At 42.9% G+C, this 27,345-nt stretch overlaps 1 protein-coding gene across 1 annotated transcript; it reads left to right on the top strand.

Annotated features, from left to right (window-relative positions):
* The first annotated feature begins 878 nt into the window (after nucleotides 1-878).
* Nucleotides 879-27,098, top strand: LOC134068997 (organic cation/carnitine transporter 2-like). Its single transcript, XM_062524841.1, has 10 exons — nucleotides 879-1,238; nucleotides 9,789-9,892; nucleotides 10,077-10,231; nucleotides 19,087-19,258; nucleotides 19,368-19,509; nucleotides 19,597-19,694; nucleotides 20,043-20,257; nucleotides 25,956-26,138; nucleotides 26,484-26,619; nucleotides 26,846-27,098. The coding sequence occupies exons 1-10, from the start codon at nucleotides 879-881 to the stop codon at nucleotides 26,922-26,924; spliced, it is 1,644 nt and encodes a 547-aa protein (XP_062380825.1). The 3' UTR covers nucleotides 26,925-27,098.
* The last annotated feature ends 247 nt before the right edge of the window (nucleotides 27,099-27,345 follow it).

Raw genomic sequence — 27,345 nt, 5'->3', positions numbered from 1 at the left:
GTAGGGCCTGCTTCTAATATAAGTATATATCCTTTTTTGATCCTGTGAGGGAAATTCGTTCTCTGCATTTAACCCAATTTAACCGAATTGGTGAACACACACAGCATACAGTGAACACACAATGAGGTGAATCAAACACTAACCCAGAGCAGTGAGCTGCCTGCCTGCCCAACCAGCTGCGCTCGGGGAGCAGTGAGGGGTTGTTGTCTTGCTCAAGGGCACTTCAGACGTGGACTGGTTGGACTGGTCGGGGATCGAACTGACAACCTCCGGTTACAAGCTCGAAGCCCTAACCAGTAGTTATGATACTGCGTTCATGCAGCTCGGAACCTCGGAGGACCTGCCTTTAAAAAGTCCCGACCTCCGAAAAAATTGTGTTCATGAGATCAGTTCGGATAATAAATACAGGAAATGCATAGGAAATACGTTATTACAACTGCTTAGTATGGTTGAGCAAGAAGGAAATTGTCTTGGGCGAGTGTTTCTGTCTGTGTTGTTAATTTAGTGACAAATTACCTTGCCTATTCGTAATGACAGTGAAATTCACCTCTTGTGTTGTTGCAAGGGAGGCCGTCGTGGTTGGAGAATATGATAGTGACGTCAAGTCGGACACCTCGGGGCACAAAACTTCCGCACGAGTCTCCGAGGAAAAAATCCCACCCGACCTAGCGTTCATGTCATTTTTTCGCTATCGGAGGTCAGAAATTTCCGAGGTTCCGAGCTGCATGAACGCAGTATGAGAACACCTGATAGCTGTAAAGCTCCACCCTACATACTTCCTGTATATCAGGTCCTAAGAAAAGCTAAGGCAAGTATTAACAGGTTCCAGTCAATCCAAGCATTGACTCGCACTAGCACAGCATCCTTGCACAGACACAATGAGTGATTTTGATGAGGACACAGCATTTTTAGGAGAATGGGGGCCTTATCAAAAACTGATATTCATTCTCCTGAGCCTCAGCGTTATTCCCAATGGATATGTGGGATTGGCGATGGTTTTCATGGCAGATATTCCTCCTCACCACTGCAGGCTTCCATCCCTGAACAGCAGCTATGGAGGACCCGGCTACAATCTGTCTGTCCCGACCGAGGAGGTGAAAGGACAGGTCATACTGAGTCGCTGCAGACGCTACACTGAACAGGGGGCTTTGAATGCCTGGTCTAACCAAAGCACAGAGTACTGTCTGGATGGCTGGGTGTTCAGCAAGGAGAGATATGTGTCCACCATTGTGTCTGAGGTGAGGCAACATACTACCAGCCCATTAACGTATAGCAATTCCTACTACTATTAGGTATCTTAGCCATACGTGTATTCTTTTTTCATTTCAATTGTGTGTTTTGTGAGGGAGGAACATACCTGTTGCTCTCACCTGCTTCCCAGGCAATATATTGCCAAATCTATTGCCTACAATCATCAATTGATATAGCTAAGGTTGTTTGTATGATGTTAGTCAGACAAGTATTAGTAAGCTTGTTACAGCACATGTGAAGCTCTGTGATGCCTCATTAAGCATACATGGGCATACAAAACAAGTGTGTACTGTATATCTGACCTGTACAGATGTAGTGAAATTTTACAGCAATGTTAAACAATTTCTTAAGATTTAATTTAGTTGGTAACTCAGTTTTGTAACTGAGTCTCAAATCCTCATTTTAATATGGTCACATGAAAGAGACAATGGGCCAGGTGTACTAAGACAGCGCTAATACCGAGTTTTTGTATGCGCAGAATGCGAACACTGTGCTTTACTATATTGCGTGGAATTTACTAAGCTGTCACTTCATTACGTCCTGCGTCCAACACCACCCGTCCCCGCCCCATGTACAACGCCAATTGCGCCAATTGCAACTTTAAAAAGTTTTAGCGATCATACATGATGATACAAAGAGATGTCAACGAGCAGCGACAGACATAGTAGGCCTAGTAGTTCTACTAATCCACTTAAAAAAAATACTTGAACTATTTACTACACGTAGACTAGGGCTATGACACTTAGTCTAACAGATTGAGAAGGGCTATGTCGTGAAAGAGACAATACGATATTAGAGAGGCAAACGAAAGTTAAGGTTGCTTTTGACAGTACAATGAAGAAAAGTGATGCTCTGAATACTAATTCAGCTGTCTCTAAGTTTTTCTAAGAGACGCAGTCAACCGCAATTTGGATTACACCAGCTTTTAGCAGGCGGAAGTTTTTCAACGCAAAATAGACGTGCGCTGTTTTCATATGTTATGTATTGGGGGTTGCTCAGACCTGCATTAGAACAGACAGCCCACATTCACACATACACAAACATCCTCCATCCACAAGGGGCGCCAGCTACTTCCGGTCTTGTATGATTGACTATAAGACCTGTGGAATGGCAGTCAATGGGAAGGCTTGGAGAACTGAGGAACTCAGCTGCTGAGCCAACGTGGTGACCCTCTCAGTTGTTTCGCCGTGCGACACCTGAACCGAACACACTTGGACTGAGTTTGTGTGGGTTCGCGGTGATATCGTTTCGTTAGTTAGTTAGTTAGTTTGTTTGTTTGTTCGGTTTCGTCCTGCATCACTGTGGGGTTTTCCCGCATGGTGGCTATATCAAGAGCGAGCTGGACGCCTTGGAAAGGCAAGCGCGAGGTGGCCCGAGGACAAGGTAAGCTGGCCGCCCCTGTGGCTTTGCATTCACACCTAGCTCAAAAACTTAAACTAACACGTTCTCTGCATACACCCAGATTAGGGGGGTTTCAAGGTCTGAGCAACGTGGTACTTTCCCTAGACGTATGACGAGGTTCGCTAGACCAGGCTTCCCTAATAAGTGAGGGCTCGTCCTTTTTTTTCTCTTCCCGGGGAGAAACTGTTGTGTTTGTTTAGCGTTTGGTTGTGCTTAACGTGTGGTTGTGTGTGCAGCTATTGGTTTCATTGATTGCCATAAGGCGTTGTGTTGTGGTCGTGTTTCATGTGTGATATTTTGGGGGAAATCGGTTTAATTTCTACTGTGCACGGGGAGGTAACGGATCATTGGGTGGTGTTTAAAGTACCCCAAAATATTATTCTCTTCATGGTTCGTTAGCGCGTTGCTAACACCTGTTGGTTAGCTAGTGGGATTGTCCCCACTGCGAAAGTCTCGGTTTTCTATTAATTGCGACGTGTTTTCATTGCGAATAGCATTCGCCTGTGGTGCATCGGGCCTGGGCAGCCATGTCCAATCCAACAACGCAGTTTGAGCCAGACATTTTTTTTCAACGTGACCGAAATCGCAATGACTGGATTCGGCTTACTAAGCCACAACTGATAGAGGTAGCTCAATACCAGGAATTGGAAATGGACGGTAATCTAAAGAAAATGGAGATGGTTGACTTTATATTATCAGCACTTGGCATTGATAGCTTAGCTTCACAAGATAAAAAGACACAACTGGAAATAGCTAAAATAAATAGTCGAACCCAGGTGGAGCTAGCTAAGTTAGACAATCAGACAAAGCTAGATATAGCTAAAATCGAACTAGAGCGTTCAAAGACTACATCAGTAGATAATCAGCGGCAAAGGCAACATGAGGGTAGGTTTAATCTGTCAGATTGTTTGAAACTCATGCCTAAATTTAATTCTGATGAAGTGGATGTATTTTTTGATGCATTTGAGAAGATAGCAAGAGAGCCGCAGTGGGCAGAAGACAGATGGCCTATTTTAGTTCAGAGCTCATTTACTGGTAAAGCGCAAGAAGCCTATGCTACTCTGGATGCCATAACTAGTTCTGATTATGATGAAGTTAAACGAGCAGTACTCCTTGCAAATGAAGTGGTTCCAGAATTTCATAGGCAGAAATTTAGATCGTTAAGACGCAAACCAGGACAGACATATTTGGACCTCATCAGACAACAAGAGGCAGCATTTGAGCGGTGGTTAAAAGGTAATGAAGTGTTCACATACAGCGAGTTAAAATCACTCCTCCTTCTTGAACAATTTAAAAATAGTATTCCACCACACATTGAAATACATTTAAGTGATAAAGAGGTCAAAGATGTTCGAAGGGCAGGAATTCTAGCTGACTCGTATGAATTGATACACAAAGAGCCAATGTGGAAAGACAGACAGGAGGGACGTAAGCCGGTTGTAGAGCAAACACCATTTGGGGGTGAGCGTGTTCCAACAAAGCCCCATAAAGCAGCAACAACTTCGCACACAAATTTTACAGCATTTAAGGAGATTATCTGTCACTATTGTAAGAATCCTGGGCACATGAAAGCCAGGTGCCCTGTGTTGGAAAGGAAGGTCGGGTTTCAGTCAAAGTCAGTTGGGTCAGTTAGGTCTGATTTGTGCTATCAAGTGACCCCAGAACAGGAAGCAATGGAAGAGGGTGCTTACAAACCTGACATGTGTTTTCAGTCAACTCCGAAGGAGGACTTTGGCATCAGGGAAACAGGGGTAATGGCTGCTGACTTGTACAAAGGGTTCATGTCTGTAGACACGGTGGCAGTGTCCCCCGGAGCACCAGAAGTGCCTGTAAACATCTTGAGAGACACAGGAGCTAGTCAGTCGGTGTTGCTCACTGGTGTTATCGACTTGTCAGAGTCCTCCTCGTTACAATCTTCAGTGCTACTGAAAGGTGTAGGGGGAGGGTTCCAGTCCATTCCTCTACATAGGCTGCACTTACAAAGTAACTTGGTTTGCGGAGAAGTTATGTTAGGCATTGTGCCAGCTCTCCCAGTAGAAGGGGTGCAGCTTTTGCTTGGTAATGATCTGGCATCTGATAGGGTATTTTCCAATCCTGTGGTTAGCCAATCACTATGTGAGGCTCCAGAGACCAGGGCTTTAGAAGCCAAGTATCCTGCGGTGTTTAGTGCATGTGTTACAACCCGAGCACAGTCCCGGCTAAAAGTGCCAGCAACGATGAGCTCTCCCAATAAGCCTAGCCTCAACTTGGGAGATACTCAGTTAGGTAAACTGTTGAGTGGCTGCTCTGATCTAGCTCTTGGTAGGGATGAGCTGATCAAAGAGCAAGAGAAGGATCCTGTTCTTGCTTCCCTTAAGGAAACCGCATCAGATTACGAAGAACGCGATGACATGGCAGAAGGATTTTATATGGACAAGGGAGTGTTAATGCGAAAATGGAGACCCCCCAGCCGCCCAGCTACGGATGACTGGTGTGTGGTATCCCAGATTGTAGTGTCAGAGAGTTTTCGGGAAGAGGTGTTAAGGTTGGCTCATGAGACGCCCATGGCAGGTCACTTGGGTATTAGAAAGACGCAAGACAAAATTCTAAGGCATTTTTACTGGCCAAAACTGCATAAGGATGTGGTTGACTTTTGTCTTTCATGTCATAGCTGTCAAATGGTGGGAAAACCCAATCAAAGCATTCCTCTAGCCCCATTACAGCCACTTCCTGTAATCCGCGAGCCCTTTTCTCGTGTTCTGATAGATTGTGTAGGCCCACTGACAAAAAACAAAAAAGGGAATGAGTATTTGTTGACCATTATGGACATTTCCACCTGTTTTTCTGAGGCAGTGCCACTAAGGAATATTAAAGCTAAAACTATTATGGAGGTCTTGCTCCAATTTTTTTGTCGGGTCGGGCTACCACTAGAGGTGCAGTCCGACCGTGGATCCAATTTTACTTCAGGGCTCTTCCAAGAAGTCATGTACGAACTTGGCATAAAACAGGTGGTTTCATCTGCGTATCACCCACAGTCTCAAGGGGCAATTGAGAGGTACCACCAAACTCTTAAAACTATGATCAGGACATATTGTGCTCAATGGCCAGGAGACTGGGATGTGGCAATGCCATTCCTCCTCTTTGCAATTCGTGACTCCATTAATGATTCTTCGGGCTTTAGTCCCTTTGAGCTGGTTTATGGCCATGAGGTTAGAGGGCCACTTAAAATTATGAAAGAGAGGTTCTTAGCCCCGAAAGAGGATGGTAATCTGTTGCAGTATGTGGCAAGTTTTAAGGACCGGCTGCAATCTGCGTGTGAGGTAGCACAGGCTAATTTGACCAAAGCCAAGGAGCGAATGAAGGACCAGTTTGACCGTAAGGCAGTGCCCCGATCTTTTGCTGTTGGTGACCAAGTGTTGGTTCTTCTACCTGTGAGGGGGGAGGGACTGGGCACAAAATTTTGTGGCCCTTACACCATCACCAAGAAAGTTGGGGAATCCAATTATGTGGTTCAAACACCAGACCGCCGTAGGAATACACAGTTGTGCCATGTCAATTTGATTAAACGCTACTATGACCGTTCCTCTAAGACTGTGTGTTGTGTGGGGAAACGGCCTCAGCGTGGGGAAGAGGGGGAAGAGGGGGAAGAGCAGGAGAAAGGAGGCAACATTGATCGGGAACCGGTCAGTGCCTACCTGCACAACTCGGCAGCTCTAAGAGACCTCCCTAGTATATTGTGCCATTTTGTCTCCTTCTCAGCAGGCTGAGATGGAAGCTTTGATAGGAAGCCACCTTGCCCTTTTCTGTGATACTCCAGGTCGCACCTCCTTAGTTGTTCATGATGTCGATACAGGAGATGTGCCCCCAATCAAACAACACCCATATAGAGTCCATCCTCATAAGGCTGCCTTAATGAGAGAGGAGCTAGCCTACATGATGGGTATTGGAGCAATAGAACCTGCTCAAAGTGAATGGAGTTCCCCTGTAGTCATGATTCCGAAAGCTGATCGATCCACCCGGTTTTGCATAGACTTTAGAAAAGTGAATCTTGTAACTAAAACGGATGCCTTTCCCATACCGCGGTTGGAAGACTGTATTGATAAGATAGGGAAAGCTGAATTTGTAACGAAACTAGATCTACTGAAGGGCTACTGGCAGGTGCCCCTGTCTGAGCACGCGCAGGAGGTGTCTGCCTTTGTGACACCTCATGGGTTATACCGCTGCCTTGTCCTCCCATTTGGTATGAAAAATGCGCCAGCCTGTTTTCAACGGCTAATGAATCAAGTTACCGAAGGCCTTGATAATGTAGTCACCTACATACAGTAGATGATGTGGTTACTTATAGCTTCTCATGGGCGGACCATCTGATACATCTGGGTCGGTTGTTTGAGCGATTGGAGGGGGCCGGGTTGGTGGTAAATCTTCCAAAATGCGAGCTGGGGAAGGGTCAGGTTACATATCTGGGGCATCGGGTCGGTTACGGGGCAGTGTTGCCAAAGGCTGTCAAGATACAGGCAATTGTAAATTTCCCTGTTCCTCAGACACGACGTCAGCTGATGAGGATCTTGGGAATGTGTGGATTCTATCGGAAATTTGTTCCCAATTTTGCTGCGGTCACCACTCCTTTGACAAATCTGTTGGGCAAGGGGGTCAAGTATACTTGGACGGACCAATGTCAAATGGCCCTTGACCAGGTAAAGGCTATACTGGCATGTGAGCCTGTCCTCACTGCTCCTGATTTTGATACACCCTTTAAGTTGGCGGTAGACGCATGCGATGTGGGAGTTGGGGCTGTATTGCTTCAATCAGATGGGTCTGGGGTAGATCGGCCAGTGGCGTACTTTTCCAAAAAGCTTAATGTCCATCAGAAAGCTTATTCCACTATTGAAAAGGAAGCGTCACGGTGTGGACACATTTGCACTACATATGTGTCGGAAGGTGTCGCACGTCTTCCCCTCGTTTGTCGTGAGTGGGCGTTTCGTTTGAATTGTCAGTTAGCAGTTCATAAGCAGTTCGTTTTAACTTTTCTAAAGTGTTTCTCACAAATATACACCATTTTAGGCGTGTATTTAACAGCATACGAAAATATTAATAGCCTACACAAACTATGCAAGCCATTTTGAAATATTGTTTTATTTAAACTACTCAATGCAATCTCAAATCCTCACCAGAAACACCAACAGTCAATGTATTTCTCCAAATCCAAGTTTCGTTTATTTTATGGACAACTAGCTGGTCGTGGAAGAGTTCGTTTAAACATGAATTTGACTTGTATACGGAACCAAGTTTCACGGGCACTGTTGTACTACAACGACGAACCTACTACCTCGTGCTTTCATTGGACAGACGGCTCGCGTTCAACGGACTCATTTGCATAGAGCTGGGGATCGGCCAGCTTTTCTGTCGCGCGACAGGTTTTCAAATGCAGTGCTGCCTTCCCGGAATGCTTTGCGGGTCCGTTAAAGTCGCTTGACGTCACCCATAGGGAAATAGCGGGTTGCGACCCGACAAAGTGAAGTGTCGGACAAATCTGGCCGTACCGTTAGGCTTGGTCCTAGCAGTGAAACATTTTGAGGTCTATTTGTCGGGAGGTGGAGATGTGGTTGTGTACACTGACCACAACCCTCTGACCTTTTTGGAAAGATTTCAGGGCTCAAATCAGCGGGTTTTTCGCTGGAGTCTAGCTCTACAGCCCTATAACCTGGTTGTGAAACATGTGGCAGGAGTAGACAATGTGATTGCCGATACCTTGTCCAGGGGAGTGAGTGAGTGACGGTGTCCTAAGCTTGCTGGAAAATATAACTATCTGATATCTATGTCGGCCGAGAGAAGTGAATTGTGTTGGGGTCTTTTGTTTTTTTTAAAAAAAAATATAAGAAAATAATTTAAAAAAAAATAGTTATGTATTGGGGGTTGCTCAGACCTGCATTAGAACAGACAACCCACATTCACACATACACAAACATCCTCCATCCACAAGGGGCGCCAGCTACTTCCGGTCTTGTATGATTGACTATAAGACCTGTGGAATGGCAGTCAATGGGAAGGCTTGGAGAACTGAGGAACTCAGCTGCTGAGCCAACGTGGTGACCCTCTCAGTTGTTTCGCCGTGCGACACCTGAACCGAACACACTTGGACTGAGTTTGTGTGGGTTCGCGGTGATATCGTTTCGTTAGTTAGTTAGTTAGTTTGTTTGTTTGTTCGGTTTCGTCCTGCATCACTGTGGGGTTTTCCCGCACGGTGGCTATATCAAGAGCGAGCTGGACGCCTTGGAAAGGCAAGCGCGAGGTGGCCCGAGGACAAGGTAAGCTGGCCGCCCCTGTGGCTTTGCATTCACACCTAGCTCAAAAACTTAAACTAACACGTTCTCTGCATACACCCAGATTAGGGGGGTTTCAAGGTCTGAGCAACGTGGTACTTTCCCTAGACGTATGACGAGGTTCGCTAGACCAGGCTTCCCTAATACATACATATGGCGGAATATATGTAATCAATCGCTATTAGCACGTCTCTTCCCCTGTACTTGCGCGTTACACCCATTTTTAACTGATCCGCCCAGGAATTAATATGCATGACACGGAAAAGCGCAAATAGCCATTCTCAGCTCCCACGGCAGGCAGTCTGCGCGTTTCTCTCATTGCGGCCTGTTAATACATATCCTCCCCATGTTTTTACGCGCATGCTACGCCTGAAATGGGCGCAAAACGTTAGTACATCTGGCCCAGTATCTGAAAATCATCCCAGGCATCCTTGGTTGGCTTGTCCCTGATTGGCTTTTGCTTTTGAGCCACGACAATGATTACTGTCTGACTATTTGCTGGATGGCCATGGAGCTGTTAAAAGTTGAACAAAAACATTTAATATCGAAAGGATTAGACAACAACAATCTAGAGAGAGAAAGAAAGAGAGACTGCATAAGTGTGACATCTCAACAGCTCTCAGTAGTGTGTATTAATTTCCCCAAATGCAACAGCAGCATCTCTGCCCAAATTAGGAGCAAACTTTAGAGACAGTTTTCAATCAGTGCCACCGCAGTCTTGCTGATTCACTTTGAACGTTGTTTAATGGCCAGAGTCTGCGTTGTTGAATAGACAGAGAGAGCCTCCATAGTTCTTCTTTAATGTGATACTTACTATTCTCATCACACTTTCCACAGTGGGATCTGGTGTGTGATGATGAATGGAAAACTCCTTTTACAGTTACCGTCTTCTTCTTTGGGGTGTTGGCAGGGTCGTTACTGTCAGGAATTATATCAGACAGGTAACAAGGGTTAGACAATAATAATAATAATAATAATAATAATAATGTTATTACTACTACAGTACTACTGCTACTGCTGCTACCACTGACTTCTCACATTTATCATATTTAAAATGTTTTATCTGTCTGTGGTAAGTGATGTACATTGGCCAACTGGCCTACTGCTCATACCCTTCTCTTCTAGGTATGGGAGGAAATTCATCTTCTTTGCCACAATGGCAGTGCAAACTGTCTTTAGCTTAATCCAGGCAGCTTCCAACAGCTGGGAGATGTTCTGTGTGTTGTACTTCATTGTTGGCCTGGGACAAGTAGCAAACTATTGTGCAGCTTTCATTCTTGGTGAGTTTGACTGTTTTAATTTGGTTTTAACTAGTATTACTACAATACTAGCCTATGCCTCTCGTAGGCTATAGAGATGCTTCGGAATCATACAGAACAACAATATTTATTATATTTAATATTTCATAGATCGATAGATATACTTTATTGATCCCCAAGGGGAAATTCAAGACTAGTGCAGAGCCCGTAGATGTGGCATTTTTTGTTCTATAACATGAAATTTGGCACTGCACACACTCGTGTCATTAGGATGACACCCACCAAATTTGAGAGCAGTCGGATGAGTGGTTCGAGAGTTATGCATGGAACAGGCAGACAGTGACACACAGACAGACGTTCCTTGCATTAATACAGTGGGTACGGGTTGAGAATGCACCTTCTCCCGCGGGACTCCCGAAGAGATCCCGCAGGCCGTCAAGCCGATTTTTTTCGAGGCTAAGGCAATGTACCCAAACAACCACCAGGTGGCAGAAAGTTTCATCCCGCATTTCAAAATGATGAAGACCGCATATCCGTCAATAGTCGACTCCTTAATCTCATTTAATCATTACAATGAAGGTGATGACTGGCGAAATTATTCAAACGACGTTTCAATGAACCATTGTTGAAATGAAGGAAAATGGTTATAGAAAATCGCCTACAGCCTAACGCCGACACAGCTGATTCTTTGATTGATTAAGCTGTTTTGATGTAGGGGATGGGTAAACTGGCGCGCTACAAACATGTTACCAATCAAATGTAATATTAGTAGGACTAGCCTACTTAGATACTTTAGTCATAGGCAACGTTGCCATGTTAATTTGGGCTAGAAGTGCTTGTGGTGGCGCTCCTGTCCGCTGCTTCTCCCGAATTGTGTGGCAAATTTGTCAGCAATCAGCTTAAATGTCAAATCATATTTATTTCTCTTTGTCGCCATGGTATTGGGGGAAACGCGGAGAAACGAGACGGTGAGTCCTCGTATTTTTTCTTCGTGTTTCGTTATAAGAAATATATAGGTAATAGTTAGTCTTCTTCCGTATTGAACAGATAGGCTACGGGACGCTCTTTGTTCCGTATTTTAAGGAACTACTCAATGCACACACACTACAATGAAAAACACACAAAGAAATCGCTAAACATATAGCCTACAACCAAATGACACTTTAATGCAGCGTTTCTCAAACTATGGGCCGCGAAACGTGGAGACTGCTGCTGGTCCGCGAGACATGGAGTGAAATTAGGTCCGGTGATCTGATAATTTGCTGCGCAATTGACCAAGCAACCGCGGACCGACAGAAAAAGATGGCAAACGTTGCTGCTATCGGGAGGAAATGCTTGCTAATTTTATGTGTTTCAACATAGAGCCATACAATTAGGTGTGTCTGTTATTATGATAATTTTCGAGCATAACTGCTTGTCCATAGCTCAGTGACAGGTGTTAATAGCCTTGCCATAAGCACTGCTGTGGAATGCAGGTGCTTCTTTTATTATGCGGTTAGAGCATAAGCGCTTACTCATATAGACCAGGGGTCTTCAACCTTTTTCAGCCCAAGGACCCCTTGGCTGTGAGAGAGACTGAGCACGGACCCCCACACCTGGCACACCTCAAATCATGTCTATCATTTGAACCGTCAGTCATTAGTGCCTACATGCATGCACGTACGCGCACGCACACACACAAACGCACACATTCTAAACATAAGTTATTATTAACAGGGGGGTAACTGCTTTATACAACTCGTTTCTGATAATTCTTTACATAGTGTTGCATAAACTCGCCCTATAATAGAATGAATGTCACAAGGGTCAACTAAGGTGGATATGTAAGGGATAATCAACGACGCACCGTGCGTTTCTAGGAAAATAATGCACGTTTTATGTGTTAATAAGGTCCCGACGCCGCAGGCATTATTGAAGTGCATTATTTTCCTATAAACGCACGGCGCGGAGTTGATTATCCCGTTTATACCACTGCTACTGTCATTTTCGTTTATATTGCCGCTGTCTTAGATACAACGTTGCTGTGTTTACCGTTACATTCACATTGGCGAATTAATAGGCTATTCAAGTGTGAGAAGCTCCGCTTTAACCCTCTCTGGTGGTATAAATTCAGCTAAATTCAGGCAAAGCTTCATTTGCTCAACCTGATACAGACAGAGAGCCTCTGCATCTTGTGTAAATATAACTGGTCTTACACAAGGAAACACAAACACACAAGATTATCGTTATTGTTTCATTTTGATGGTATGACATCGCGGAGAACGTTGGATTAATGAATTCACGCAGAACGCCTTGACCCCCGGTTGAAGACCCATGATATAGACTATAACTCAGGGACAGGTGCAAAACCACCAACTGGGATGGATCGAAGGGCAAGCAAGCACTGCCACACAACGTGAAGGCCTTTGTGTTGTCAACACTAAACAGAAAGTTTCCTACGATGGGGAGAAGTGGCCGCAAGGACTGCATCGATAAGATCAACGAATGCCTTCGCAAGCCCCGAAACCCCGGTGATACATTTTCTTTCCTTTAATTCAATAAAAAAATGTTTATCTGAAGAACTTTTCCGAGGTTGTCTTGTCTACCAAATCCTAAACTTAAATAGCGCAAACATTTTATCTTATGAAAAAACTCTTAGGGGGAACAGTTAGGCAGCCCTTCCTCCATATCGTAGTAGGCCTATAGGCAATTTATTAGAGGGGTCAAAAAAACTCATAAAGTAGGCTAGCCTGCTACTTTTTCCAGACTAAATGTGTCACTTTAGTGATTGGCTCTTTCAAATGCAAATGAGGTGGATGGGCTTTTGAATGGGCCTGCTGCAGGTGAGAGGACAAATCCTAAGAATTTGTTGTTTTTACAAAGTGCCATTATCATTGGCATATTCTCTTAAAACAATACATAAGTTTAGAGCGAACGTTTCAACTATGGTTGCCATGGTAGACAAAAACACTCAAATAAAACAATAGCCTAAAAAATAACTGTAGTGCGTAATGGACACGGCTCTATATCCTAAATAATTTTCGAGGTTCGCCATTTGGTAAAAAGCCAGGTCTATATATATATATAGAGAGAGAGAGAGATTCATGCATTCTGCATTAGCGTGACCCTATACCTTGGATGTTTTTTTTTTCTCATTGGAATACAGCAGGACAGGATGCCTTTTATTAGGGTTGGGACTTTCGATGAATTTTCATGTTCGACTAATCATAACGTTATTGAACAATTAATCGATTATTTGCTAAATCATGACGTCACGTGGCATTCAGAGCCGTGTAAAAATGTGCCCCCACCCATCACTCCCACATGTCCAACAAGCACACAATTGATATTAATGATGATATTTTAAAAAATACCTTTATCAAGAAATAAGTTGTTTACAACAAGTTGTAAACTTTATTTTACAGAGCATTATGCCATCCGACGTAGGTCCTATTTGAACATGTAGGCTAGCGACATAGATATATATATCTATGGGCTAGCGATTGCAACGCCCACTGGTCATCTCCGGTGCTGGTTTCGTTTATGGTCGTATGAACATTTTGTTACCTTGCCGGTCGGCTCGTTATCTTATCACTTTTAACTTCACTTGCCGGCAGCTCGCGAGGTAATCGTTCAAACACGGGCTATATCCTACTAGTATATTGGTGATGAAACGAAGGAGGCTTGATGTCTCGGAATACCAGTTTAATAGGCTTCTTTTCGTTTAACATGGAGATGCTTCACAAAACATTTCTCCCGCATTCATTAACATAACACACTTCTCTAACTCCCGCACTTCACGTTCTAACCACAACACTTCCTGCTTACGTTTTACTAGGTACCCCATTCCCATGAGCCCCTAAATAAAGCAGAGGTCCAGCACTTCTCGCTTCATCTCTGCTTGGTTTTGTCATGCGCGCAAAATACCGGAAAATGTTGCTGTTCTCATATTGCGCGAGACTAGAACGAATATTCATTAGGCATTACTTTTAGTCGAATAAATTCTTAACAAACATTATTCGATATTCGATTATTCATTAACAACCCTACCTTTTATCTATCAAACGCAAAAGCTGAGATTGTTGGAAGGACTAGGCTACTCAACAAACTTGTTTTTTCGTTTCTGGGAGATCTCGTTATCGTTTTGGATTGTCGGATTTTATACTTATTGTATATATAGGATGAACAAAGTCCATGGATTTGCTATATTAAATCCAGTAGCCTAATAATTAGGCTATGTGCCACGTCCGATTTCGCAAGTGGTGTAGTAGGCCTAGGCTACATTTAAAAATCGACAGCCGTATGTGAGATCCATTTCATGAAGAACAATTGTCTTGTGCGATCATGCCCCCTCCCCCACACTCGTCTAACCAGTTCACTACATTATAGCCTACCTATATGTGGCACTGAGGACGACTGCCTCTCCCTCTTCTCTCTCGACAGACACCTGAGCCCGACTCGTCAATGTAAAAATGTGCGTGAGTGTGCGCTGAACCACGAATTCACATAGGCTATTAACTTTTCTTTTCAGCAGACATCGCAAACATAAAAAAAATCGCAAAACATAACATCTTTCATTTTTTAATAAAACGACAACTTTTCTCCTAATGAGTTCCGGAGGGGTTCTTCGAGTGGGTTTCGAACCCCGGTCACTGGCGTACCTTGCACATGCTCCAACCAGTTGCGCCACAGCTCGATTGTTAACATCGAAATGCTTTATTCGCGTCATGGACTTCAAACGCTGATCAAAAGTTCTGACATGTTAAACTGACGTTAGTTATTAATTCACCACATGATAAAATGCTGTCATATAGCTTGACGCCCAGCAGCCTATGGTAGTCTATGCCTATCTCTGAATCAACATGAACATGCATACGATACATACGTTGCTAGAAACTTATATTGCGGAGCTAGGCCTCCTAGTCGATGGTTACAATGAATCACCCTCACTGCCCTATCGCATATCTGACCATCCATTGTTACAATGTTACAAAATGCGCGATCTTCTCCATGCATGTAGCCTACGGTTATAAGTAAAGTGACAAGTATAGGCATGTATTAAAGAGATTTCTGTTAAATACATTTTATTTTCAGTCGTCAAAAGTGGTGGGGACAAAATCTGTGATAACAAGTGCTGGGTACATGTAGGCTACCCAGCGTCGCCGGTTAAAATGAACATGCCTCCGTTTTAAAATAGCCTATACACGGAAATGCGGTCTTGTAGGCTAACCGTAATGAATTCATGAATTAATCTAAGGTTGCCTTTCGAGTAATTCACGTTGAATTGAAGGCTATTTCCTTCTGATAGGCCTACAATGGTTTATTGAAACGTCGTTTGATTAATTTCGCCAGTCATCACTTTCATTTTAATGATTAGCCTAAATGAGACGGATATGCGGAGCATTTCTCTCCCCCCCCATTGACCAAAACGTTGCTCTGGCATCTCTGCTGGACTGACTGAGTTATAGGCTACGTCGAGTGAGAGAGCTGTGAGGTAGGCTGTAAACATTCGAAAACTCTGCAACTGCAATCTAACATGCCGAGCGTCATGTCTCTTTTCTCCGCTTGTCACCAGCGCGGTGTCCTCGGGTTTTTCCATGAGCCGAACCTTCATATTATTAGGGCGGTCTATGTTGCCCCCTTGCGGTTGCAGTTTTCCCGATGCTTCGGGAGTCCCGATGTGCGGGAAAGAAAGGAGCATTCTCAACCCGTACCATCTGTAGATAGATGCCTGTCAACTCTATTTACATGACGTATTTCAGCCCCATCTCAAAACAAGTTGCTATTTTGTAAAGGTTGCCATCTTGCCAAAATCACCTTGTAACATGGTTGCTAAAATGAAAATGTATTTATTGTTCGTATCATTTCACCTTGTAACATGGTTGCTAAAATGAAAATGTATTTATTGTTCGTATCATTTCATATGCCATGTATGCTAACTTGATGTCTGACTGTTGAAAGCGTTTTGGGCCGGAGTGACTTGCCCTTAGTTTAAATGGATGCGCAGGGAGAGGGCTTGCCCCGTTTGTTGAAGCCGGCTGGCAAATGAAGTTACGTGCGTTAGAGGCCTTGCATGCTGAATCTACTGTTACCCTTTCCCCTGTGGATTACCTTTTTCTATTAATTGGATTACAGCAAGTAGTCTACAGTAGGCCTATACCTTTTTTGTAATGTGCGCATATGGTGAGATTCCTTTTCACATACGCGTCGGAGAGGCATCTCAACAGACTGTAAGCTAAACATATTTAATCTTTTCCAGGAGATCCCACTTGGACTGTTTGATTCAGATGCTTGATATTGGTAACCTGACTCTCGCCAGATCCTGTAGTTCGCTGTCTGCTTCACACAAGGATCTGGGACTTCTTGATAGGAGATGTATTTATGAAGGCGGGTCCTTGCAAAACATCCTTGCATGTGATTTGATAAACCACTTGCCTGTTATCTTGTATGACGTGCTAGGCTTCTTCAAGCTCTTGCCAAACCCGGTCGGAAGAAGAGTAAAAGCATCCTTGCCACCAATAAATGTCTTCAAAACCATTCTCTGTTAATCTTTTAAATAATGAATACTCGATAGATTCGACAAAACGGTTGAAATAGCAGAATCAATGTCAGCACAAGACTCCTAGCTGCGTGCCGCCATTGTTGTTTGAATCAAACACTCGCTTCGGCGCTCCTGATTGATTCATCATTTTTTGCTCCCTGGAAGGAGTTTGGATTGCCCTCGAGTCCAGACCCTTGTGTGGAGCTCAGCGAAACGCCTCTGGTGGAGCATGGCGGAACTGCAAGGGTCTGGCGAGAGTCAGGCTATGATATTGGGGCTTTTGCGAACTGAACTTTAGGGGGTGTTTGTGTGATTTGCGAAGCTGTGCATTGTTAAACAAGTGTCGGGCCTTCACCGCATCGGTTGCACGTTAGGCGGCCGCAATTTCATTCATTCTTTATTAGGCTACACAATACAGTGTGACACAACTTATTTGTCTACATTTATCTATAACTACAATGTTATGCCAGGGCAGGCCCTCAGGCAGTATAGATGAAGTTAACTGATGCCTTTATTCGATTGCTTGTTAGATCAGAGCATGACCTTCTGCATCCTGGCAGTCGGCTACTTGAAAGAAGAGGCAAACTTTGTCGATCCATCCCTAACAAACGTAAACTTTTTGGACTCGCCCACTCTGTCAAAGAGACGTGAATCGTGTTTTGGCCTACAAACCTTTTAAAATATCGAAAACGGATCATTGATCAGGGAAAGAAATATCATGGATCAGGAAAAAATAATTTTCCTCTGCCCTCCCCCCAGGCCAAAAAAATTCACCTAGGCCCTAAGCCTTAATAATTTTTCTTAGGCCCTCCCCCCCAGTATATATCGTACAGTCCCTTATTTGGGTGGCCTTGAGGGGGTCAAAACGAATGCAAAACATGGATCCATTTTACACTGTACAAGACAGAAAGACCAGGCAATACTTAGACCCCAGCAGACAAGTTCTTTTATTCTCATGTGCCGAGTTATCTGCTCCCTTGAAACGATTTTTGGGATCTTTGAAAGTCATCATTTTAGGGAAGCCACTTGGTCATCAAGTCAATCCCCAAACAGTGTGGCCTCAGAACTTTCCAGGACAGGCTCCAGGCTGTCTAACTACCAATTGTTAACCTCCAACTACCTCATAGCCTCACTATTCTATTTCTCCAGTGACCATCTCTCTGCTTTCTCCTGTGGCTAGCTCTTGGTCTTCTCTGTGGCTAGCTCTTGGTCTTCTCCTGACCATCTCTCTGTGTTCTCCTGTGGCTAGCTCTGGGTCTTCTCCTGACCATCTCTCTTGTCTTCTCCTATTGCTAGTTCTGGGTCTTCTCCTGTGGCTAGCTCTCTGTGTCCACTCCGTAGGTCCCCTGTAGTCCCTGCTCCAGCTCCAGTCCATCACCACTTTCAGTCCTGGCTCCAGTCCTAGCTTGTGTAGTGAAAAGTCCCAGCTCTTGCAATTAAACATGCAAGCTCTAACTTGACTAAACTAAACATAATTTGGAGTAGCTACAAAGAGAGTGCACAGGAGAGAGAGAGAGAGAGAGAGAGTTGAATACGGGAGAGAATTGTTCTTCTTTGCCCGCCTCTTCTCCTAGAGCGTTTGAGCTATCGACGCGGTTCAAACACTAAAAAATCAGGCCCGATCCGATGTAGGTTGCTTGTTAAAGGTGACATAGAATGGATGAATTGTGTTCTCTGATGTTAAAATAGTATATATTCAACTTTGATTTAAAAAAAATAAGCTCAATTACAATTTTACAAGACTAATAAAACCCATATATTTAGGCTGGGTATTGAAATGGTCTGTTTGACTAAATGGCGCCCTCTTTGGCAACCCCAATTGAACTTCAATGGCATTGCGATGTCTGACATCATAAGCAGGCTCTTTTCTAATTCACCCATTTTTTAGTGTCTATTTCTAAGTTCAAGATTTTCATATGAAGGAGGGCACAACCATGTTTCATGTTCATGATAGCTCTTTGTTTATGCACAACCTCTCATAATTCATGAAAACCAAGAAAAAAAATATTTCCATTCTATGTCACCTTTAATGTCGGATGGCTGCCGGTTGTCGTTTTTCCGATATTCACGTTTTTAGACACTTGTAGTTCCGCCATGCTCCACCAGAGGTGTTTCTCCATTGAAATGAATGGGGGACTGTTCAGGCGTTTACATCACTGAGCAAGCCCACTCTTGCAGCTCCTCCACGGAGATGCACATTTCTAGTTTCTTTCTGAAATGAATTTTCCTCAGCAAAAAATTACAACTCAGCTGGTTTCAGTTCACTGGCCTCACAGTATTTTCTTATTTTTTGCAAGATACCATTAGGCAGATTACTGCTGTACTTGATAATTTTCCTTATTATTGTGTCCATCAGGATGTGAGCTAATGAATAAGTCATGCCGTGTCGCCTTCGCTACTCTGGGTGTCAGCCTATCGTACGCCTTTGGTTATCTGTGCCTCCCTGTCGTTGCCTACTTCATTCGGGACTGGAGACTGCTTACGGTGGCCTTGTCTGCTCCAGGATTCCTGTACATACCCTTATGGTGGTGAGTGAGGAGGTCCCTGGCTCTTTCTGTATATTGTCTGTGGTAGCAGGCACTGCAAACATCCTGGTTGTTAAGTTATAGTTTGACTCTGTCTGTCTCCGTCCCTCAGGTTTGTCCCAGAGTCTCCCCGTTGGCTACTGTCTCAGGGTCGAGTAGAGGAGGCTGAGGCCATCATCAGAGTTGCTGCCAAGAAGAACGGCATCACTCCTCCTGACGTCATCTTCAAGAGAGAGGACACCGCACAGCTGATGGTGACCAAATGTTCTCTAATTTAATTGACAAGTATTACAGAATGACTTTATGACTAATAACTATTTGCGGGAATTGTTTTTCCTCAGGAAAGGCATGATGGAGATGATCAGAAAAATTATACATGGTTGGATCTCATAAGAACAACAAATATAAGAAATATCACAATCCTGAATGTAATCATTTGGTAAGTAAAATTTGCTGCTTGCTTGAATGTGGCCAATTCTTGTAGGCCCTATTTTGCTGTTACTGTATGTAGGCTGCAGTATGTTGAACAGATTATCTTTTACGTACCAAATGATTATACTGGTAAGATTTGTAATCTTTTTCTTTAGGTTGTATTATTTTGGCTCAGAAAGGGACAACAGCACAACGAGAGAGTTAGATAATTGTATATCACCATGCAGCCTGTGCAGTTAACAACAAGTTTTTTTTCTTTTGGACAAATGACTTGAGTAGCAAATACTCAAGACCCATCATTCAGTTCTGTGTCTGTATCTCATTCAGTTCTGTTCATGTGTCTGTTCTTAAAAAGGTCAATAGTATCTCTGACTTACTTCGGACTGTCGTTAAACACCCCTAATATGGATGGAGATCCTTACCTGAACTGTTTCATTGCTGCTGGCACAGAGTTTGCTGGGTACACTCTGATGTATTTCGCTGGGCGTTATGTTTCACGACGCTTGACTCTGTCATCCAGCACATCATTCTGTGGGGTCATGCTGCTCCTCATAAAGATTGTTCCAGCAGGTTAGGTGTGTGTGTGTGTGTGTGTGTGTGTGTGTGTTTTTCCAATAATGTAATAACGTATTGCATTAACGGGAGGTTATTACATTATCAGGTTAGCCTTCATTTCGCAGGTCCTGATAATAATGTAATAATTCCCCAATATCTATCTATCTATCCATCTATTAATGCAAGGAACGTCTGTCTGTCTGTCTGTGTGTTCCACGCATAACTTTCAAACCACTCATCCAACTGACCTAAAATTTGACACATGTATTGCTAATGACATGCGTGAGTGCAGTGCAAAGTTTGGTCATGTTCGGACAATAAATGACAAGTAGAACATGTAATTCCATGGAAGGAATTACCATTGCATGTAAATGCAAAAAGGTTGCTGACTGTGTAAAACATTGCATTAAGCCTACAGTTAAAAAGACAACTAGGCTACACAGAAGAATAGATAAATAACAATAACCCAACTACAATTCCACTGATATTACTTGGAAAGTCACATTTAAAAAGTGATTTCTGAAAATGCATCAATTTGTGGATATAGGCTATTATGGAAAAAGTGCTCGTCATTTAGGCCTATTAGAATTTAAAAGACTGAAATGAAGTTGCCAACTTCAAACGAGTTACAAGAGCTGACGCTTTAGTAGCCTACAGTGAAACGACTGGTAGGATAGCTTATAGCCTTCATATCTACACTAATGCAGGTTAAAAGTAGGCCATATAGACTTAGACACCATTGGAATACGGAATACAATCTCAAACAACGACAATCAACGATGATGCAGCAACAGGTAGGATATCTAGCAAATGTAACGTTAGCTTACAGTAGGATATTTTATATAGGCTATATTACAGGATGAGCTAGTATGTTCTTCGAAGTGTCTCCAGGTGTGTGATTGTCCCAATAGGAATGTAAAATAAGCCGTTAACAAAGGTTTTTAATTTGTGAATGATACCGAAAGCTTTAAATGATTGCCTGGCTGGCAAGTCCCTATAGCTGAAACGACTAGCTTGCTAACAAACAAACGTGAAATGATAGCAATGCAGTTTGTGCTAGAGACGACTGTGAGAAGAAGGCTTGAACCTAAATGTATATCAGGTTGGACTTCACTTAAAACGCTGGGTGAAGATTGGTGTCCAGGGTTGCCAACTTTGGGTGTTTGGCTGGAGTGAGATTTTGTGAAGTTGGGGGCGGGGGGTGTTTGGGGGGGGGGGGGGGGTTATTTTGAGGGCCACCCAAAAAAATGGGTGCAAAAGGTATCAGCACAATCTTTAAGTGCAGGCCCCTTGCCAGACACACATAGCCTCACAACATATACTAACATATAGTTGTTACACAGGTGAATATAATATACCAGTATGGGTTTCTCAATGTCATTTAGTGGTGTTGTAGACCGATACAACTCACATCCAATACAATATAGCTATTTACAGAATCATATGTTCTGTAGGCTATCTATCCATCTATCCATCCATATTTTTAGGTCTGTCTATCTCATGCATCAGTTAGGAGCCATAGCCAGTGAAAAATAAATTATAAGAATTTTAATGTGTCACAATTGTTTTGATATTGACAATCAGTCAAGAATTTTAATATTTCTTGATTTGATTTGGGATGATAATAATTGTTTTCTAGTTAAAAAAAAAAAAAAAAACGAAACAAGTGGAAGAGCAGTCTAGTTCATTATTTTGGGGCGCCACATAGCCTGCAGTGATTCTCAAACTTTTTCTTTCATTCCCCACTTTGATCAAGGGGGCTTTCTCGAGCCCCACCTGTCCATCATCATCACTCTAAGAAAGTAGTAGCCTAGGTCAAGCTCAAAATTGTCCAATTTATTGACATAACGTCACTTGCTAAATATACCTCAGTGACAAATAACAGTTAGGATACAGATAGGCCTAAATATCAGTTCAGAAATAGAGAAAATAAAAATCTAAATCAATGACCAATATCGTCAGTTTTTGTCATTGACAAGGTGTTAATCCTTGCTTCAAAATTTCCAAAAATACAGAAAAAGGGCCAACTATAGGCTACCATTGTGTTATAGGCTAAATGAAGCACAACCTCGTTCAAGATCTTAGTCAGGTGAGGCCCTGACGCGAGTGCTTCCCTATGAATGAAACAGTCCGTCCGTTGCGCATCCTCTATCACGGTCTGCAGCCCATTTCTTCTGCGATTGTGCGCCATCCGAGTCCCTCACAGTTTTCCCATTTGATGTCATATTCTGCCAGGTAGACTAGGGTAATTGTTGAGAATGTTGAATAGCAGAATAGAATATCTTGGCTCGCTGTCAAGTTAACAAAGCGGACATAACTTAACCACCTTTGTTACTGCAGTGGCCTACTGCCTGAAGTTGGAGAACAAGTAGAAATGTAGGCCTATTGCAATTTAAAAACTGGAATAGGCTACTCGGGAATGGCTTATTATACAAATTAATTGCATTAATGTAGCCTAATAATAATAGGCTGCCATCAGAAAGATCGCGCTCTGTCAAGTGTCATTCATATCAGTGTGAACTTCGTGAGCAATCCGATAGAAACGAATGGTGTGCATTTTGCACTTCGCCCGCCGCAAATAATTTCTCTGCGCTGAGAACGTTGAAGACAGATATTAGACCTATACCTGCTATTGATCTAAAGAGCCTATACATGCCTTAAGTTCGTCTTCTGTCTACAATATGCTCTGCTGTGGTCTAGTCACCAACTGATTATGAACGGTTTGAAGAAAAAGAAGAATGGATTTTGGCGTGACATTATTGTGTCTGCGTGAGAGCGTGAGGTTGATGCTGAAATCGTGAGTGTCACGGCGGGAGCGTGAGAGTTGGCAACCCTGGGTGTCATGTAGGCTGCTCTGTCGAGATGGCTAAAAGCCCTTGTGTAAGCCCTGTTGGCCTTTCAGCCTACCCAACGTTAAACCTAGCCTGGAGCAAGTTTGGTTGTCGTTAGCTCAATACAGCGTTAAATTTATGTTGACGTTAGGTTAGATTGTCTTTAGCTGTCGATAACGTTACCGAGAGCAAACCGGTTACTGTAACGATATAACAAATCAAGTAAGGAGTAGCCTAACAGGAGACAAGACGATAACGTCCTGGTTTACACCAGTGGTGGCATGGTAGAATGTTTTCATAGCTGTTACAGCTTAATGAGTAGACATAACATTCAGGTTTAGCCTGGTAGCGGTGGCATATGGCTTTGGATCAAAGATCCTTATTACTGACAGCTGAGCACTGACGTAACAATTAATCTTTGCCGCCAAAGGGTCTCAATGTAAACTCTATGGGAATTTTAAACTCTTTTTATCGTAAATATCTCAGAAAGTGTGATTCACAAATGTCAAAAATACAATCGTCAAATCTCCGTTACAAGACCTTTGTAGGAGGGTTTGAATGACGTCAAACGGTTCAGTGGTTTTAGTGTTATAAATCGTTGATTTTGGTCGGAAGAATAATAATCCCGATAAGAAGAACAGGGATAACAGTACATTGCATTGACATGCAATGTAATGATATCGTTAAATTAAACAAAATACAACTCTACCGCAATCCCACAATTCTACCGCTCTCCGCACTAGCCACTCCCCCTCACTCTCACTTACTCCAGCACAAAGCCATCGATATCTCAGATATTGATGGCTTTGCTCCAGCATAGAAACAAGAAAGCCCATTTCGCTGACATTATCACGTGTTGCCATCCATGGAAATTACGATGTCTCACGTAAACAACGGGCCGTTTCAAGTTCCGTTTCGAGTTCGACATGCACCCATGTTGGTACGCAGGCTGTTAAAGTCATGTAATGTTGCATAGGCTACTCATCAACGGTTGCCTAGCGCTTCATAGCACTGGCATGGCCATGGCAGAGACAAGCCATGCATGCAGTTAGCTTTAGGCTATCATTTCCCAACAACAGCAAAAACGCTCGGGTATGTAATGTGTCTAATAGCCATTAGCTGCAACTCAAATGCCTTTCCCCTTCACTTTTTTTACTTTGTGTGGCAGGACCAAGCCACTTGTTATTTAACTTCCCCAAGTCCCAAAATTCTACTGGGTCCCCCCCAAACAGATCACTCAATTAAATGAATGGGAAGAGATGCAAGGTTCCTTAAATACATTAGATTTATTACATTCGGACATAAACCATTTTTGTTAGGACACAGAATCAGTATGGCGATAGCAACAGAGCCTCCAGAGGCAAAAGTGCAGCAGTGCAAGGCACCCTCAAGTTTAGTCTTCTACAGCACGGCAAACGGTAGAAAGTCAATGACCCGGTAGACACACACACACCCACACACAATATAGAATGTAAAACAAAACCACCAAATAAGAGGGCACAGCAAAACTACTATACTAGACAAGAGACAGGTGGTGAAACAGCAGCAGGTGAAAATGAAACTCAAAAACATTCAGAAGGTTTATATAGGCCTAGTTATAGCTTGCATGAATATTTCTTAATTATGAAAATATGTTATATTGCCTATGCTTACAGCCTCCACTTTGCCTCGATCAGCTGACAAATGCAACGAATTCCCTTGGCTGAGAATGTATAGGCTATCTTTCATAGAGAATATTATATATGGAGAAAGATTCTGGCGGTCTTTAAAAATCCTCGCCTTGCGAAGAGAGGCGCTTACAATTTGCGCTCCAATAATGGATCTTCCAGCCTACGTCGACATTGTGGGGTGGTACTTCGCCTGTAAAGGGTGTGGTTAACCGCAAACCTCTGGTTAAACAAGAACATAACCTGCTCGGAGCAGGTTTGAGATGCAGCGTAAAATGCCATGGCAGCATACCTCGGTTAAACCTATCCTAACCCGTAGTACAGGTTAACCGGGAAGTTACGCCACACGTGATCAACTTACTCTCGAAGTTACCCAGCTAAGCCAGTAACCCCGCTTCGTAGTACAGGCCCCTGATTAACATGTTACCATTAATAACATAACTGCTAGCTAAACATTTAACACCCATTATATGCCTATCAACATCCATTTAAAGCGATCTACCAATCAATATCAATTAAATTATCTGTATATCAATATTCATTAAATTGTCCTTTTATTAACAGCTTTTAAGTATCCATTTTGATATAGTATCCATGTCTATCTTCACACAATCAACTTTCATTAAACTATGAAACCACCATGTCTACCCTAGCAACACCTTAGTAACCATATCTACATTATCAATCTATACATTTTTGCATTTTCATGCACTGGTAATTCCTTGGAATTACTTTTGTAGTTATTATTATTGTTTATACCACTGCTTGGTCAAATTTCCTATTGTGATGCGCTATTTGGAACGTGCATTATTTTTCTATATACCGCACGGCTATGAAGAAGTTCCCTACTTTTGGGCTTATTACACTTGAATATTAATTCGCCAATTTCAATGTAACGGTAAAAACAACAACGTTGTATCTAAGACAGCGGCAATATAAACGAAAGCGATAGTAGCAGTGGTATAAGCGGGATAATCAACTCCGCGCCTTGTGCGTTTATAGGAAAATAATGCACTTATCGAAGTGTAAAGTCCCCTCCGCCTGCGGCGTCGGGTCCTTATTACCACTTCGAACGTGCATTATTTTCCTATAAACGCACGGCGCGTCGTTGATTATCCCTTACTTCATAATTTCTTTACTGGGTTGATAAAAAATAAAATACCATCCAAATTGTTTTGTGGCAATAAAATGATCTATTTCTGCTGCTTCCAACAGAACTAGGCACTTTGAGTGTCACCTTGGCCATGTTAGGAAAAATCTCCATTTCGGGGGCCTTTGCTTTTGTCTATCTCTATGGTACTGAGCTGCTGCCCACCGTGGTGCGGAACATGGGCCTGGGAGTGACCACTATGGCCTCTCGAGTGGGCAGCACTTTATCTGCACAGGTAGCCTACATGGGTGGGTATTCACTGTCAATCCCAGCATCAGTTTATCATTTGTTTGTTAGATTGTTTGAACTGGAAAGAAATGCAACAGAAATTAAAGCTAGATTATATAGCAAGGTATAGCATAAATATGTGATGAATGCACAATAAATATACAGCAAGGTATAGCATGAATATGTGATTAATGCACAATAACTATACAGCAAGGTATAGCATGCATGAATATGTGATTAATGCACATTAACTGAGTTTCATTTAAGAAGTGTAACTGTGGAACATTGTGTTGTGAAATGTAATTTGGGCGCATAGTTTGTGACGAGATGTTTAACCATTTTTGTTTCTGTTACTGACTTTAAAGGGACATATGATAAGGTGTTACCCTATATTATTATGGGATGCATTTCCATAATCTGTGGGATTTTAAGTCTGCTATTACCAGAAACAAAAGATGAGCCACTTCCGGAACACATCAGCCAAGTTAAACCTCTCCAGTGGTAAGTATAGCGCTCTATAACCATTGATGATGGATAAAGTCGATAATGACAATGGCCGGGTGCCCCAGATTCGTTAAGAAGCTCTTAAGTGCGAAGAACTTCTTAGGAGCGCTCTAAGAATGCTCCTAAGAAGTTCTTATCACTTAAGAGCTTCTTATTACAAGAATACAATTGTGTTACATTTGAGATATTTACTGATTTTCCTCCTTGTACCTGGGCTTTAAAGGTTTTGTAAGGTGAAGAATTCAGAGGAGAGGAACAGAAAGGAAGAAAATGGCTGTTCAAGCAGCGAAGTGGAGTTGTAACTTGACAAGTCAGCTAACTTAAAGCAACATTAAGGAGTTGTTCATACCTTAACATAATGTTTCCAAAATCATTTCAGCGGTTCATCAACTCGTAACAGGGTGAACGGCACTTCTGCATTCACTTCGCGGCCCTCTCGGCTATATTCGCACAATGTAACTTTACCAGATCGGGTAGTGTACCGTTCGATGAAATGAGATCTAAGAAACTGAAATTTGACTTACTGTGATGTCGCAATACATCATACTTTCATAAAATCATGCAACATGCTCTACCTTGTCTGTGGACATCGTTATTTATTTTATTTTATTTTTATTTTATTTTATTTTTTGGGGCAGCCGTGGTGTACTTTTGGGGCAGCCGTGGTGTACTGGTTAGCGCATCGGGCTTGTAACCGGAGGGTTGCCGGTTCGATCCCCGACC

The sequence above is a fragment of the Sardina pilchardus genome, chromosome 21 (genome assembly GCF_963854185.1).
Source record: "Sardina pilchardus chromosome 21, fSarPil1.1, whole genome shotgun sequence".
NCBI lineage: Eukaryota > Metazoa > Chordata > Actinopteri > Clupeiformes > Clupeidae > Sardina > Sardina pilchardus.
This window is presented reverse-complemented; position numbering and strand designations above follow the sequence as displayed.